Source organism: Astatotilapia calliptera, chromosome 8 (genome assembly GCF_964374335.1).
Source record: "Astatotilapia calliptera chromosome 8, fAstCal68.1, whole genome shotgun sequence".
Lineage (NCBI taxonomy): Eukaryota > Metazoa > Chordata > Actinopteri > Cichliformes > Cichlidae > Astatotilapia > Astatotilapia calliptera.
The window spans coordinates 17469662-17486883 of record NC_137429.1 but is presented as its reverse complement, the minus strand read 5'-3'; the positions used below and the strand labels follow the sequence as shown (position 1 = coordinate 17486883).

At 46.7% G+C, this 17222-nt stretch overlaps 1 protein-coding gene across 1 annotated transcript; it reads left to right on the top strand.

Moving 5' to 3' along the window:
• Nucleotides 1-356: 356 nt before the first annotated feature.
• Nucleotides 357-16893, top strand: prr12a (proline rich 12a). The gene is made up of 15 exons (XM_026162833.2): nt 357-2084; nt 3958-4115; nt 4584-4745; nt 5027-9765; nt 10222-10449; nt 10601-11300; nt 11405-11931; nt 12068-12184; nt 12370-12503; nt 12750-13231; nt 13340-13459; nt 13932-14029; nt 14836-14967; nt 15288-15383; nt 15479-16893. Exons 1-15 carry the CDS (start codon nt 2002-2004, stop codon nt 15611-15613), a joined length of 7911 nt encoding a protein of 2636 aa, XP_026018618.1. The 5' UTR covers nt 357-2001; the 3' UTR covers nt 15614-16893.
• Nucleotides 16894-17222: the final 329 nt, after the last annotated feature.

Below are 17222 nucleotides of genomic sequence, written 5' to 3'. Positions count from 1 at the left end.
AATCTTATTGGCCCACACAGTCCAAGAATAACTGATTATGATGCCTTTTCCCCCACTTCCCGCTGATTTCCCCCCAAAAATCAGCATCCCATCATTTGGTGTTACAGTTAATTTCACAGTGTCACAGGATACAGCTTTCAACATAACAGAATAGGTACCAGCATGATGTGTCCTCTTTGCATGCTACAGATAAAAGAGGGCATGACAAAACATTGGTGATATTTGCCACCTGTGCTTTTAAGCGGTATTTACAGTATGTGGTTATATTTAACTTGGCCACTAGAGGGCAACAAACATCCATATTCACACAATAATGTGAATAATAACCTGCACAAATAGGCCTCCAGAGCGTGTGCATCATGGGCACACAAAGGGGTCCACATCTACATTCGGCAGTGATTCATTTAAAAGCCCGTTCACCTTTTGTGTAACTTCGCTAATACCTCATCTTGGTTGCATCTCGGTGGATGTGGGCAGCGTTTGGAGACAATGGCAAGTTATTATGATAATCAAGCCAATTAAAGTATCTCACGAAGCCGTGCTCAAGAGCGTGAACCTGTGTCTCAGCGCCACTGAACCCTCCTACTTTATAATGACTGTAGAATCCAGTGTGCCATCTGCTGGTGTAAAAGAATATGTGCATTGTGGGGTCTGGCAGACAGGTTCTCCAAATAATAAGATTAGCAAGAAAAAAAGAAAGATCTAAACAGATCTTGGCATGATAAAGATTATGGAAGGAAGACGGTACTTAGAGTTTAAATGATTAGAGACAATCTGCAGCTTAATTAAATTATTTCATGAAGCATCTCGTTGGAAGCAGGAAATGCCTCTGTACCTCAAAGTAGCTGGACATTTTGGATGCGAATGCGAATGTGTAAAGTAACTGATGGAGGCCCGTAAATCTGATAATTACAGGGATTTTTTTGTTGCACTCGAACGCGTCTAAGCAAATCGCAGCATTCGCTGCGAGCAGGTGACTATTTTGTGTAAATTGATACGTAAAGGTTCAGAAAGGTAACAAAAAAATCTAGAATTTGAGCAGGGCTAGTTGGCAAACTGAAAAGCGTGAATGGAGGTCACCGCAGACAGTGAGTGAGTCTCGGCGGAGACACAGAAAGGGGGAGAGGGAGGACGGACAAGCGGCCAGCCGCCTTCAAAAATGGCGTCTCCGGAGGAAAATGAGTAAAAAATATTAAAACGCGGCCTGCTTTCTTTACACTTCCTCGTTTGGGCTTTAAGGTTTTTCGTGCTCTGGTGGATTTTTTCTCTCGTGAGCAACCTCGTCGTCGCTTTTACTTGTATGTACCAAAAGAGAAATATGGGGAGCGAGCATTTGGGGAAATAAAAGCAGCCCCGTTTTATTTTGATGCGTCGTTACTGACAGCTAGCATCTGCTGCTAGCTCAACAGCTCTGCTCCGAAAGGGGGGTGGGAACGATTTTGCATGCAAGGGAGGAAAAAAAGGGGGAAGAGGTTTTCAAATTGTGGATTTCTTTGCTCGTCTACTGGGGCTGATTGCTACCAACGTGGCTTGTCGATTGCAATCTTTTCTCGTGCTAGCAGCCTAGCCAAAACTAGCCGAAAGAAAAGGGGAGGAGAGACGGTGGAAAAAGGACGCATTCAAGTCAAATGTTTATCAGCATTTCGCCCATCGCCGGCCAAATCCGCGGCATCTTCATCATGACCGTGACTGGTTTCAGACTAAATCTGCATTCGTGGAAATGATAAATGTGAAAGGCGTAGGAATAGGAGAAAGACTGGCTTTTTTGGAGGTGGTTGGATTATAACCCCGTAGACCCCCCTCTTTTTTTCATCCAGCTTTCTCCTCCTCCCCTCCATTTCTCTTTCAATATGCTGTTTTCCACTCCTGAGGACTTGCTTATGAAACCGGGGAAAATAGTCTGAAAACGAGAACGTGAGAGACTGGATTTTTTTTTCCGTAACCTGCCCTGCGACGTTCTCGTTGCTTTCATCCTCATCGCACACACTGTACACCACATAAATGGATAGAAATTACCCGGGAACAGGATTCGGTGATTTGGGCGCAGGAGCAGGATGGAGTTACGAGAGAACGGCAAAAGCAAGGTATGCATTGGATTCAGACAATGTGCATGCATTAGTGCTACTTTGCACGGTGTGACCCATGTAAACAAATTGTCGCCATTCACGTATAGCCCCATGCCTTGCTATTATGTGTAATGCATTGTCATCCAAACAGTTGCATAGTAATAATATTATAAACAGGAATGGATGAGTGTGTGTCGTGGGGGTGGGCGGGGTGGAGAAAGGAAAGGTAGGGGAAATGAACTGAATGTGATTGACAGACGTGGGTTTTTTAGGTAGACCTGGCAGGGTGGAGGAGGTAGTGGTGGTGGTGGTGGTGGTGATGGTGGTGGGGGGGAGGAGGAGGATGTCTGGAGTATCCATAGGAATTATTGTTCCCTGTGTGCAGGCCTGGACACAAACCCCCGATAGATGGATAGAAATTCATTGGATTGATAGGATCTGGTAAAGAGTGCAGACGCAGCAAAGCCATTCCAGCAGCACCCCCGAACAGACATCAACAAGATGAACTGATGCATATTAACGAGAGGATGCATTTAATTAAAGATTTCTTAAATAACCACATCTTAAAGAGGCGAAAAAATGGGGAAGGAAATTATTCACACAAGGCTAACGCAACAATCATAATTGAGGTTTTGGCTGTCTTTTTCGCCAAGCATGATCCAAATTGTGGGGTTTTTTGTTTTGTTTTTTTTTTTAAATTTTGGATGATTTGGGTTCATTTGCATAATAAATTGCCCCACATTCACTCTTGTGTCAAACATGCAGCTTGTCGTTTGCCTGAATAGTAAATTTCAATAAAATTAGGCCAAGGGTGAATGCATTTGGTGGTAGTAAAAATCGGCTGGACCCTGTAAGAATGCCTGTCTTTTTTTTAGCTTTGATTAGCCCTGAGAGCTAGCGCTCTGTTGCAGGGATGTGTATCGAGGCCTGTGCATGCAAACGTCATTGCCTCATGTATAGATGCACATGTGTGATATTTAAACCCAGATGTAGCAGCCGGATCACACTCGAAAGCCTTCGCGGTCCCTCGGGGAATAATATTTGATGAAACAAACCTAGCTAGTTGCTGATGTTTGCATGCAGCTTAGCATGCATTTGCGTCGGCTTGCACCATCCAGCTGTTAGCTCCATCATCATAATCAGTGCTTACAAGCATATTAATCAGTTGTCTTTGGTGCTCAGTAAGGAAACTGTATTTTTCACTCGGCGCACTTCCACGCGTTGATTACACATGCTTTATGTAAATGCAAGGCTGGCCTTGCAGTTTGGGCCTAGTATCTGCATTTCTACCATAGCTGCTGTGCTCTGCTAGGCGGTGCTAACAGCAGCACAAAATGTTAGCATGTCATCTGGTTAGCCAGGCAGCCACGCATTTCATCTCTCTTTTGTAAAGCACAGTACTGCCAGTGGAAGCTTTTAAGATTTAAGCAGGGAGTTGATTTAGATTGGGGAAATTACAAATTATGCAATGAGTGTGTCTTCTGATTTCATTATAATAATTGCAAATTAGCTGTTCTTTTATTTTTGCATAGCATGTATACAGCTGGTTTTAAACATTTGCATATGGTTTAATACATTTGGATGTAATGAACAATTCTGTAATCCAATGCTTATCAGAGATTTGCTTTACACCTGTAGATCACGTCCAAGAAGTGTGAAGATATTAAGGGTATGCCCCTAATGAGTAGGGCTGGATGTAACATCATTCATTAAATGAGCGACCTGCATATTAGATGTGTGTTTTTAAAAGGTAGACCCCAGATCAGGAAGTGTTTCCTCATGGGTCACGTTGTGAGAACAGATTATGTTTTCATAAATTCTCATATGAGTGAAATTACTGACAGTTCACAACCCCTCCTCACCCGTCCTCTCTACTCCCATGTCTTCCCAGTCTTGTATATGGGAGTTCCAGATCATCCCACCCAGAGTCTGAGCTCCTTCACCGGCAAGCTTACGCCACCCCTCACCCTCTGCAGGGCTATGCCACCAATCACCACCCAGGGAGCTCTGGCCAAGGCGGAGCTTGGGGAGCAGCTGGACGGAGTTTGGGTAAGATAAATGTCATACCTTCCATGTCACCACCATAAGGGGCCCTGGCAATGAATTATTGTGTCTGTCCGTACAGGCCCTGGCAGATTATTGTCATTGAAAAATGTGCACATTATCGCTTGGATGAGTCAAACCCTTGGATGTTGAAGCTTGTGCTCATTCTCATACGTTTTTTGTTTTTTTTTTCCAATGGCTTATGAGTTGTGTATTTTTTTAGATACAGCTGGAACTTCTACAGTTCCCTTTTATATTCTTTGCTTTACATCAGGTTTGCCAAATAAACCTCTTGAGAAGTTAAACCTAATTTTCTTACTTTACGTACATCTGAGCAACTGGCTTTTTTTTTTTTTTTTGTTAAATTGATTGATTGGTTGATTGATCATTTTTATTAATTAATTAATAAAAATGATCAATCTTGATCTTAATCAGTGAATAAATGTTTCATTGTTCTGTCTTTCTTTTCTAAAGGTTTGTCTGGGCTGTTTGATACTGGCCTCCACCACGCCAGCCCCTCTGCTCCCGATGCCTCTGTCATGAATCTGATCTCAGCCCTGGAGTCCCGGGGTCCCCAGCCTCCGCCCTCTGCCTCCTCCCTACTATCCCAGTTCCGCACGCCATCCTGGCAAACAGGTGGGGCTATGTTAGATCTTCCCTGATGTGCTGACATTCAAACAGGCCCCGCAGTCAATATGACATTTAAAAAAACACCCAATGTTTGCCCATCATTATTATTCTGAGTGTGTGACTATGTGTGTTTTATCAAATATTTATTGTACTTGTCTATAGTTTTCCCTTTGACTTGATTAATTTTAAATCCTCTTTTTTGTTTTACTAATTAATTTATGTCAGATTTTGAAATGATAGCTTGAAGGTTACTGAGTAATTTTGCAATGTCTTCCTCTTCTTAACAGCGATGCACACGCCTGCTCCTCCTGAACTATTCATCTCGGGAGCCCTTCCTGGCTCTGGCTCTTTTCCCTCCTCCTCAGCTCTATCAGCCTATCAGCATCCGGCTTCCTTCTCCAGCCGTTCATTCCCTGGTGCCTCCCTTTCCCTCCAGGACACACCCACTTTCAGTCCAACATCCAATGGTCTGCTCTCCCCACATGACCCCCTAATACACATAAAAGCCCCATCTCAGTCAAGTCTGGGATTTGATAGACTCCTGTCCTCACAGGGTGCTGCTGCAGCTGCTTACAGGGGCAGTCAGGATCCCACAGGTGCCACATCAGCCCAAGCGTCCTCTGCCAGGCACCTGCAGTCACACCAGTTCAACTTGCTGTCGTCACAGCTACAGGATCAGTCCTCCCAGCTGTATAATCCGTCAGTCTTTCCCTCAGCCCAGCCCCAGCCTCAGTCTCAGTCCCAGTCTAACTCTGCTCAGGAGAGGGCCGTGCCTCGGCAGGACAGCGTTATCAAACACTACCAGCGCCCCACGCCAGCTCAGTCGCAGCTCTCGTCCTCTGCTGCCCACTCTCTTCAGCACTACCTCGGCTGTTCAGGGCCTGGGTACCAGCAGATCGCCACCCATCACAGGCATGCCGGACTTTCTTGCAGTCCGTTGGGAGACCAGAGCCCCTCATCTGACCACAAGCCCACCTCCCGCACTGAGCAGTATCGGTCAATTAATCAGCCTCCCTATTCCTCCTCTTCCTCCTCCTCCTCTTCCTCCTCAGCTGGGAAAGGTACCAAAAGCAGCTCAAGCAGTGGCTATTCTTCTGGCAGTTCTGCATCATCTTCCAGAACTCCTCACACTCCCCCTTCGGCTTCATCCACCTCCTCTTCCTCCTCTTCCTCTTCTGCCACCTCTGGGGCTCATCCTTCCAACTCGATTCCCACCTCCACTTCCAGTGCAGCCCCTTCCAGGCAACAGCCACCCCCTCAGCCAGCTCCGCCTCCTCCAGCCCCTCAGCAGCAGCCTCCTGCCACCTCTACATCAGCTCCCCAATCTCTTCCAAAATCCTGCCTCTCAGGCTATGGCTCTCCTGTCCCCCCAGTGAAGACCCCCACATCTGCTCTAACTGGTCAGACCCCACCGCAGCAACAAACACAGTCATATTCCCCTAATCAACCCCCCACATCTCACCTGGCTCAGTCCTACGGAGGCTTTAGTTCACCACAAGCTCAAGACTTGAGCTCAGGTACTGGAGGGAAAGGCTATGGAAGTCTGGGAGGACGAAGCCAGTCTTATTCCACTGATCTATATGGAACTGACTCTGCTTATGGATCACTTCCATCCTCTCTGGGTGGAGCTGGAAGCCCATCGCTAGGCTATGGAGCCCCAGGCCACTCACCTGCCCTTCTAAGGTCAAGTGGTTCGTCAGGCAGTGGAGCATCTGGGGGAGGAAGCAGCAGTGGCACAGGAAGTGGAAACTCTGGGTCAGGGGGAGGAGCAGGAAATGGTCTCACCAATGAGAGAGGTGGAGGAGGTAGTGGAGGTGCGTCTTACCATATCCCAGACTCCAGCCCCTCTCCATCAGGCAACTCTGGCATCATCCGTCCAGGGTTGCACTCACCAGTACCCAACTGCCCTACTCAATCTCCAGGAGGACCAGGCTCAAATAAATACATTTCCTCAGTTCTCTCCCCGACTTTCTTAGCCTCCCCACAAGGCTTCCCTGACACCAGAGGTCCCAGCTCCCAACCTCAGTCGTATCACTCCACCTCCTCCAAGACGAAGGCGGACACTTCTATGCTAGGCGTGGGTTCTCAGAGATCTCAAGAGGAAGTAGATGACGATGATGAGTTCTTGATCCAACATCTGTTGCAAGCCCAAGCGAGCCCTGCTCCTCAGGCTGCTCATCACCATCCTCAACAACAGCCCCAGCAGACATCTCAACAAACACAGCCTCAGCCCCAGTCAGTGCCCCCAACCACTGATTCAGGCAAAGGGATGAGCTATGACATGAGTAAGACTCCTGAGGAGAGGTACCACCCTCAGAGTGTCATACGTACCCACAGTGCCACAACCACTGCTGGAGTAGGAAATGCAGGTTCTGGAGGGTCCATCTCAGGGCTGGATAGCCAGCTGGAGATGTCACTGAAGAAACAACAGCAGCAACATCAACAACACCACCATCAACAGCAGCAGCAGCAAAGGAACGAGCGCTCCGTGGGAAGCAGCAGGAGCAGCGGTGGGAGAGGCAGCGCTGAACAAGTACACTCCCACCTCCATCACCATGATAACTTAGGCTCCGTAGTCCACTATGGCCGGGGCGACCCATACACTCAGCACTCCCTCGCTCCCCAGCACTCCTCACACACTCAACATGTGTCCTCACACTCGCAGATACCACCACACACCCAAATGGAGCTCCAGAAGAAGCCACAGGAGCGTGCAGAAATCCCTTATCCACGGAAAACACCTGAGATCCAACAGCAGCATTCCCAGTCTCAAGCTGCTGCGTCCCTGATGGACTCTCCCACCGATCAGTCTCGTCAGCCACCACATCTGCTCCAGTCGGTGTTGTCTCACACCACCCGCAACAAGATGGAGCCCCATCCACAGCACCACAAGATGGACTCTCATCGGCAACACCAACAGCATCACAAAATGGACTCCCATCCTCAGCACCAACAGCACCAGAAGATGGACTCCCACCAACATCAGCAGCACCACAAAATTGACTCTCATTCACAGCATCAGCAGCACCATAAAATGGACTCTCTCCCCCAGCAGCAGCAGCACTCTATTAGCCAACAACAAGCTGTAATGGATAATACTGGTGGGAGACTTGGCTCGAGTAAACACCAGCCTCAGTCTCAGTCCCAAGCCACCCAGCTCCAGCTTCAGCTGCAGTCCCAAGCTTTGGAGGTAGCAGCGGCTCACTACAACCACGGGCCCCCGCCACATCAGCACGAGCAGAGCCAGGTCAAACAAAGCTCTGTGGTCTCTTCCCTGGACATGCTGGAGCGCTCCCTCTCCCAAACCTCCAGCACAGACGTCGCAGTTGCAGAAGACAGACGTGGCGGACCGGGCAGCGCAGGAAGGAGCGGAGCGAGTGGCGAGCGCCACCGACAACAGCAGCAAGAGCAGCAGAGGCAGCATGCGCCCCACCATCAGCCTCCCCAAACCCACCACTCGCAGCAGCATTCAGCCTCTGAACTCCACTCCTTCCTTACGGAGCCTGACATCGGCTTATCGACCCCGTCTCACATGCATCACCTTTCCCAGCACCACGCGCAGCAGCAGCAGCATCCGTCCTCGCAACACCAACAAACCCACTCTCACCACCCACATACACAGCCCCACCCTCAGCAGCCTCCTCACCCTCATCATATACCCCCACCTTCTGCTTCGGCCCTCTCGCAGCCTCAGCCTGACCCACAGCAGCCGCTCTCAGCCCAGCTCACCCCTCAGCAGAGCCAGCTGGACCAGCAGCGCTCAGAACAGCACCAGTTTGACACGGTCAGCCCCGTGGAGAAAGCAGACCAGAATCAGCAAAGTAACCGCTTTGTACCCTTAACGTCTATCTGCTTCCCAGACTCCCTGCTTCAGGATGAAGACCGCTCCTTTTTTCCAGGAATGGAGGACATGTTTTGCGCAGAGGACTACAAGTCTAGCTGTGCTGGTGGTGCAGGACCAGGGCAGGAAGAGATGAATGAAAGCCACACCGGGCAAGAAGGAATGGATGCACTGAAAGCGGGACAGAGTGCAGGTGGAGCAGGGGGAAGCAGTGGCCCAAGTTATGACATAATGGGTCATCATGGTGGAGACCAGGGTTATGAACCTTACTGTCATGGCTTGGATGAACCTTCCAACAACACCATGACCCTGGATCTAGACTCCCTTAAAACACATGAGCTGCCTTCAACTGTCAACACTGAGCAGCTAGGTTTGATACAGTCACAGGCCCCAGCGATGGGTATGACCTCCAATACAGCTGGTCCCAACAATTCTGGAGCTAAAATGTCCTCAGGGCCTGGAGGAACTAACGCGGGACCTGGTTCTGGAGGTCTCCAGTCTCCCATTTTTTGCTCATCTCGTCCCAAGAAGCTCCTTAAGTCTAGCTCTTTCCACCTGTTAAAGGAGCGCAGGGACCCCAACACACTGCCTAAGAAAAGTTATGCTCAAGAGTACGAGTTTGAAGACGATGAGGATAAAGCCGATCAGCCAGCTGACATCCGGCTGAATAGCCGGAGACTCCCGGACTTGTTGCCGGATTTGGTGTCCAGCTGCAGAAAAGGAGGAGGAGGAAGTGGCTCTCTCAGCCCTTTAATGGGTGACATTGATTTCTACCACTCCTCTGGCTACTCGACTATGGGTTCACACACACTCCTGCCTCCAGAAGGACCCAAGAAGAGAGGCCGAAAGCCCACTAGGCCCAAAAGAGAGGGTCCTCCAAGGCCAAGAGGGAGACCCCGCATCCGTCCTATGCCTGAGCCGTACACTCCAAGAGGGATGATGGGGGAGATGGGTGGAATGACAGTAGGAGGGGGATTCAGCGTAGAGGGGCGAGGGAGGGGTAGGGGCCGTGGAAGCCGAGGCAGAGGAGGAAGAAGGGAGGATATGTATATAGAAATGAGCGGGAAGGAGCCGGATCAGATGCACCACCATCACCTCCATCAGCAGCAGCAGCCGCCACAGCAGCTCCATCACCAGCCACAGCAGCAGCAACAGCAGCAGCATGAGCCAATTCCACCTCTCAAGGTCAGTGGGATTCTGCCAGGAAAAGGCAGGTTTGACGCTGATAAAAGTACAAAGCAAACACTAGTTTTTTGGGTTTTTTTGTTTGTTTTGTTTTTTTATTGTGGTCTGATGGTGGTCACTGTAAAATCCCATATAAAAGAAGGGGTTCACATATAAGCCCTGACTTTAAATAACGCAGATTTACTGATGTGATAGCAGGGAGTGTTACCTGTGTGTGGATGCTTCTTATTGGAGTCGTGAGCCAGCTGAAGGTTGCTGTTTGTGTTTTGTTTTTTTCCCTCTCTGTCTCTGTTTCATTATTAGTCACTGTCCTCCATTTTTTTCCTAGTTATTATAACTGATTATTTCTTAAATTTAAAATTAATTTATCTTAGGTTTCTAGATTTTTGCCAACTACGCCTTTACATTCATGCAAAAATACAATTAATATGAGGTTTATTCTCTTTTTATTTTCAGATCAAGTTACCCATTGGTACTCTGTCCTCCTCTGATGCTTTGCTGAGGACAGATTCTCTGTCTGGCACGGACCCTGCTTTGTCAGACGGCTCAGTTGGCTCTGCTCCCTCACTTGGTTTAAGTCCCGGACCTCCCTGCAGCACTGAAAGCACCAGAAGTCAGGACAAGATCAAACATAAAAGCCAGATGATGGGTGAAGGAGTGGATGACGAGGGGCTGGAGGAAAGGGTAACAGCTACAGGATTTCATTTTCGCTGTGTGAAGAAGAAAATGTTGAAAATTGCTCAGGCTGAATTTAAATGAAAATAATTTGACTTTGTGGCTCGATAGTTTTTGTATTTGATCTGAATTAGAGGTTCTTGTTTTGTCTTTCTTTTAGGGGGATGAGAAGGACTCTGAGTCCAAGGCTGGTTTTGTTGCTTCATTTCTGGATTTCCTGAAAACGGGAAAGAGACATCCAGGCTTGGACATCTCACCGGGAATGGAACCTGACAATGGTGAAACTTCACCCTGTAAATCAGGAGGACTACGCTCACTGTCTCCTGCACCACCTCCACCACCACCACCGCCCCCATTCGGGGATGGTGAAGGTAATGGAGGTCTGGCTTTGGGCAACTGCCCCAGCCCCAAGCGTTTAGAAGATGAGCTAAAGAGGAATCTGGAGACTTTGCCCTCTTTCTCCTCCGATGAGGAGGACTCAGTGGGAAAGAACCAGGACCTCCAGAAGAGCATCTCCTCAGCAATTTCTGCTTTGTATGACACTCCTCAGCTGACATCAAACATCCAGCCCCCGCTACCGCCTCCCCAGTCTCAAAATCAACCAAGTCAAGGCCCTCTTACACCCGCAATGCAGCCCCCGACGCTTAGCCCACAGCCTGCCATGCACACCCCCCACACCCAGCCCCAATCCAACGAACCAGATGTCCTTCAGCCAGAAGATGTAGACATGAATGAGAATAAGGAGGAAGAAGAGGAGGAGGAGGAAGAGAATGAAGAGGAGAGAAGCACCGGTGGCGATGAAGAGAGTGATATGACGGAGGAACCACAGCTGGAGACCCTGGGTGCACCAAAGCTTGATGGTAAGAGTGGGAGTTGCCTTTTAGAAATTTAGTTTAGAAATTCCTTTAATGTGTTTGTTAAAAGAATTAATGGTATTGAATTTCTTGTCCCTCCTTCCTTCCAGCTCCTCTCCCTGAGATTCCTCCAGAACCCACAACTCCTGAACCTCCCTCTGTTCCTCCATCTCCTGCTTCATCCTCGTCTCCTTCTCACTCTCCCCTCCCTCCTCTCTCGCTCCCCTCACCCCTGCCTCCAGCAGAAGAACAACAAGAGCAGGAGGACTCCCAGCCTCCGAGCCCTGTCGCTCCCACACCTCCTTCCCCCCCACCTGCACCTCCCACACTGGCTACTATCCCACAGCCTGCCACCCCTCCTCCTCCCCCTCCTCCTGCTTCAGCCCCTACTCCAGCTCCAGTCTCCCCTCCTCCTTCTGTAGCTCAGAAGGAGTCTCCCATGCCATCTCCCGAGTCCCCCGCCTCTCCAGAAGAGCCCCCAGCTCCTAAGATCACCTCGCTGCATCTTGCTCAAAAGCAAGAAGATGCTGCCATTGTTGGAGAGAGCGAGGAGGATGAGAGTGAGAGTGGAGGGGAGGGCATCTTTAGAGAAAGGGATGAGTTTGTGGTGCGTGTGGAGGACATTCGAACACTCAAGGTATTTATATGAATCTGTGAATTTTTAAAAATTTTTTTATTTATTTTTTAACCTATATATTAATCTTTATGTGGCTACGAAGGCATCAGTAGAGTTTTAAATACAGTAAAATAACTGATTGTGTGTTTGGATACAGCTGGCCCTGCAGACTGGCCGTGAGCCTCCACCCATCTGGAGGGTGCAGAAAGCCCTGCTGCAGAAGTTCAGCCCAGAGATCAAAGATGGGCAGAGACAGTTCTGTGCCACAAGCAATGTGAGTTCACCCCACGCCCTCGCTAATGTACCTTCAAACAAGTCTGTTTATATGCTCTTTAGTGTTCTAGCCATAATATCATAAAATAATGCAGTGTATGATATACAGGCTTTACGCCTGTCTGTATTGTTATATCATCTTCAAATTTAATGGAACTAAAAATTGTTCTTCCTTTTCTGGCTCAGTATCTTGGATACTTTGGAGATGCTAAGAGGCGCTATCAGCGAATATATGTCAAGTTTCTGGAGAATGTCAACAAAAAGGACTATGTCAGAGTGTGCTCCAGGAGACCGTGGCGCAGAGCCACACCTGCTCTCAGGTAAGAATGTTCTTCATGCTGAAACCAATGCCCATAAAGAATTTGAAACAAACTAGAGTAGATCAATGATGCGACTACCATCCAATCATTTCAGATATTAGGGAAATGCATCTACAGAAGCTGGTTGTTGATGATCGAATCATCACCGTTTTTCTGGACTTTTTAACAATTGAGGACAGGATGAGTAAAAACCCCTCAATGTTATACTGTGTTGTACTAAATAAAATTGATTTCCTCATCCTACAGACGTCAGTCCCTCCCCAGAATGGCGTCCCCTCCTGCCACTCAGGTGCCATCAAGAGTAGTGGAGAAAGAGGAGAGAGTGGCTCCACCAGTCCAGCGTGAACAGAAAGAGAAAACAAGAACGGCGACCACAACAACCACGACGACGACAAAAGAACCACGAGAGAGGAAAGAGCTCTCAGCTGCTGTGACTAAAGCTGAGGAGAAGGAGAAAAACCGGGACACAGAGAAAGAGAGGGAAAAGGAGAAGCGGGTGCAGTCGCAGCAGGAGAAAGCGGAGAAACGTGCAGCGGAGCGAGGTAGGACGAAGGAAGACAGGAAAGTGGTGGAGAGGAAGGAGAAGGAAAAGGCCGAGCGACCACCCAAGTCCAAGCCAGCCAAGGTGAAGGCAGAGCCGCCGCCCAAGAAGAGGAAGAAGTGGCTGAAGGAAGTACCTTCATCATCTGACTCAGACTCATCGGACGAGGCAGCTAGCGAAAATGAAAGTGAGACCCTTCAATTCTTTCACTGTAGATGTGTTTGTTTTGGGGTTTTTCATATTTTAATTAGTGTGATGGTAGAAGACTCCGTTTAAAACTGGTTCTCACTCACAGTGCCAGTGAAAGGTGGAGTGAACAACCGTGCCATGAGGGAGATGTTCAGGAGTTACGTGGAGATGCTGGTGAGCACGGCCCTGGACCCTGACATGATCCAAGCTCTGGAGGACACAGACGGTGAGAACCGCGCACACATCCTTCTCAACATAATTACCAGTTTTATGTTAACTGGAAAATAAAGAAATAATTATCAGATGCAATTATTAAGTGAGAAAATCTCTGCTCTAACTGGGTTAGCCTGTCTGGTAGCTCACTTTTCTCTAGCTTAAATATCTGCATTGAAACAACTGGATGGAGGTATTTTCATAAGCAGAAAGTTTGGGCAGGTTGAGTAAACATCACCGTTTCTGTCAAGTATCAGCTGCCAGGTTTTAGGTCGAAGCCTCCGGCTGGACAAACAGCCCACACGTTATGAGTTTATGAGCAGTCCAGATAAACCAGTTGTGACAGGTTAGGGGGGGAAGCCCTGGGAGTGCATGAAGAACTGCAGCCAGGGAGAGCTGCTTTCAGTTTGCTGCTGGCATTAAAATGATTGGCAGCTACATGAATGATGACTAATGAAACGTCTTTTACATTGATTGGCCATCAGATGAGCTCTACCTCCCTCCGATGAGGAAGATTGACAGCATCCTTAGCGAACAGAAGAGGAGGTTGTTGAGGAGAGTCAGCATGAGCTCTCAACACCAGGTAATCTGTGAATGTGCTGCTTATTTTTCTGTCCCTCTGGCTCACATAATAGAAGGTAATAAAAGTATTTTACACTGCTCTGTTTTACCGCCTGTAAAATATGCTGATGTTTGTGTTGGAAGAAACCTATTTACACTTTACACAAAGTCAAAGTGTCTTAAAAGGTATTTCATTTTCTTCTGGATGGATCTTATATCATGTTAGTCACCTCTAGCTTACAATAATGCCATTTCTGCTTCCTGTGCTACTTTTGTTCACCCAAGACTCAGATTGCAGAAGGTTGCCACAACACACCAAAACATTAGTTTGTCATAATAAGAAGATTGGAATGAGGAAAAAACCTGTTTTTGTTTATGGAAATGAGAGGATGCAAATTTAATGACGGATGCCTTAAGGGTGACAAGGTGGTTAAAACTGGTGGATGGATCTCATGCTTGACTTGACATGAAGTTGTTTACTTGTTTGAGCTTAAAAAGCTGTTAAATCTGCATAAATTTTTTTTAAATATTTTTAACCAATTCATATCCAGATTTTTAATTATTATTGTATGGAGGACGTTTGAAAACCACTAGACTAACAGATAACTGACACTATTTTCTTAACTAATATTTTAGTTTAATTTTTATTTCAAAAGTATAGTATTTATTTTTGTATTAGTTGAATACAATGGTTTAGCCAACTGATAACCTTGGTAGACCCTGTAACAGGATGCCTGCAGGTAAATGAAATGATCCTTGAACTCGAGGACACTGGTGTTTTGTGTGTGACTGTTTTGTGGCTGTTCCTCATTGCCCCTCTCTCTACAGGAGGTCCTGCATGCTTACCCCCAGATAATTGTAGACCCCCTGGATTCAGGAGTGGTGAGGGTCCGGCTAAGCGGTGATGCTTACAACCGCAAGACCCTCAACAGAGTCAAGAAGACCCTGCCTAAACCACAGGTGTGCATTATTTTGTGTTTGCTAAGCGCTATGAATAGTTAGAAATCCCAGCGTACAGCAGTACATCTGTGCACAGTTCTGTGAAATTTTGTGTGACTGTAAATTTTGTCAATCACAAAAAAGCCTTGAACCACGGTAGTCACTGAAATCACTACACTGACAGAATTAATCATTACTGTGAAGGGTGGTAGGTGGACACAAACACCTGTTGCAAGTTTCCAAACCCAGAACAGCAACACTTAGTTTTACTTTACTTTTTTTTTCCCATAAATAATCTCACTAAAATTGACTCCAGCAATAATCCGAGTTCTTTTTAATAGGACCTTAAATTGTCAGCCGAGTCTTATCGGATCTACAGTCTCTACCACTCCCTGCATCATTATAAATACCACACCTTCTTACAGTGCAAGAAAGAGGTAAGAAACCATATTGTTTCTGCTCATTTTGAAGCTTCTACTTCCATGTGTTTGGTTTGGTTACAATTGTCTCTCCTTCCATCCCATTCTCCCAGACCAACACCATTGAGCAGGCAGCTGAGGACCCGGGCCAAGAGGAAGTGGTGCAGCAGTGCATGGCCAACCAGAACTGGCTGGACAGCCTCTTCAGCTCCTTCATCGAGCTGCTCACGCTCAGCACCAAAGCCTGATTCAGCCACATAAAGACACAGACAGTGAATTAAAGTAAGAGTATTTGAAAACAAAAAAGGAAAGAGATGGATCCTACTGTACAGCCCCCTCCCCCTCCCCTCTTCAAATCTCTAAGGCCCTTGATGAACACGAGAGGGTCTGTTGACGTGACCTCGGACACTGGCCTGTTTTTTTTTGTTTTGTTTTTTTTAAAAATTTGTTTGTTTTTGTTTTCTTGTTGTTGATCAATGATTAAAGAAATGTCTTACTTTGTGAGAAGGGGACCCCCACTCGTGGTCACGGGGCACCAAAGGGTCAGGAGGAAACTGATTGTTTTACGGGAAAAAAAAAAAAAGGGAGAGAGGCAAGGTGGAAGGACAAAGAGGAGGATCGCCAAGTCAACGTGGGAGCCACTGACATCCTGTTAACTGTGTGTCATAAAGACAATAGCTCAAAGAGAAACTATTACCGCTTAGTTTTTACATAAATTATTTTTTGAAAAGACTAACATCAGCTGTTGGCTTTTGAAAAGATTAGAGGAGGGCGAGGATGCTTTTTAAAAACTGCGTGCGCCGCAAGCAGACTCACTCGTCGGCAGACAGAAACCTGAAATGTGTTAATAAACGCTCTCTCTCTATCGCTATCTCTCATTCTGTGCTATGTGAAGGGCAGCACCAGTCAGCTGTGTGATAATATATAAACACATTTTTATTATTTATATGAGGAGGTTTTTAACTTAAGCTCTCACAAGTGCTGGTTTGCTGCCCTTAAATGCTTTTTTTGTTTTTTGGGTTTTTGTTTTTTTTTATTAAGAGTTGTTTTCCACAGGTTCAGTATACAATCATAACCCACATATCCAAGTCGTCTTCCCCTCTATCCAAAAAAGACCAGACGTTGAGACAGACATGTATCAAATACAGTGGGTGTAAAATAACAGCAAAAGGAAAAAAAAAAAAAAAAAGGACGGGGAAAATAAGGAGACTCTATTTGACTCTTTACATTGTTGTGCTTCAGTTCAATCATCATTCATGCAGGTGCAAAGAAAAAGAAGTAAACTGTCCATCTCCCACGTGGGAAGGAGGAGTATAAACGAGGAATATTTAAACATGAGATAGGCATTTCATTTTTATCATTTTGATGTTTGTGCATACTATGACTTATTTTGAAAACAATCTAATTTTCCATAAAAAAAGGAAAACAAAGATGTGTAAATACTGTACAGTTCTTGATGAAATTCTTTGTCCTTCTGTACATTAACTCTCCTGTATTTGAGAAACAAATAAAAGCTGCAAAGAACAAATGGTTTCATTTTCCTATATATACACACACACGCAGGTGTATATAGTGTGTGTGTGTGTGTGTGTGTGTGTGTGTGTGTGTGTGTCCATCCATTTTAGCAGGGACATCTCAACTTATTGAGACCTTAAGAGGAAGGTCTGTTTGGGTGGCTCTTATGTTTAAAATGAAAGTCCCAGTTTACACAAAAATGTGCTCAACTTCTAGTCCAACTTGGCTGTTTTGACACATTAAAGCAAAAAGGACAGAAGTTTCCCTGTTGCAGTTCACCCAGGTAAACATTTTTCAACCGATGTACTTTCCATAAAGACATCAATTTTCAAAGCAGGGTAT

Bases quoted from the DNA above. Each gene is read 5' to 3' on its own strand.
- prr12a (XM_026162833.2), top strand. From the start codon at position 2,002: ATGGATAGAAATTACCCGGGAACAGGATTCGGTGATTTGGGCGCAGGA. The intron at 14,968-15,287 runs GTGTGCATTATT...TCTTTTTAATAG, and splicing joins AGACCCTGCCTAAACCACAG to GACCTTAAATTGTCAGCCGA. The intron at 15,384-15,478 runs GTAAGAAACCAT...CCATTCTCCCAG, and splicing joins TCTTACAGTGCAAGAAAGAG to ACCAACACCATTGAGCAGGC.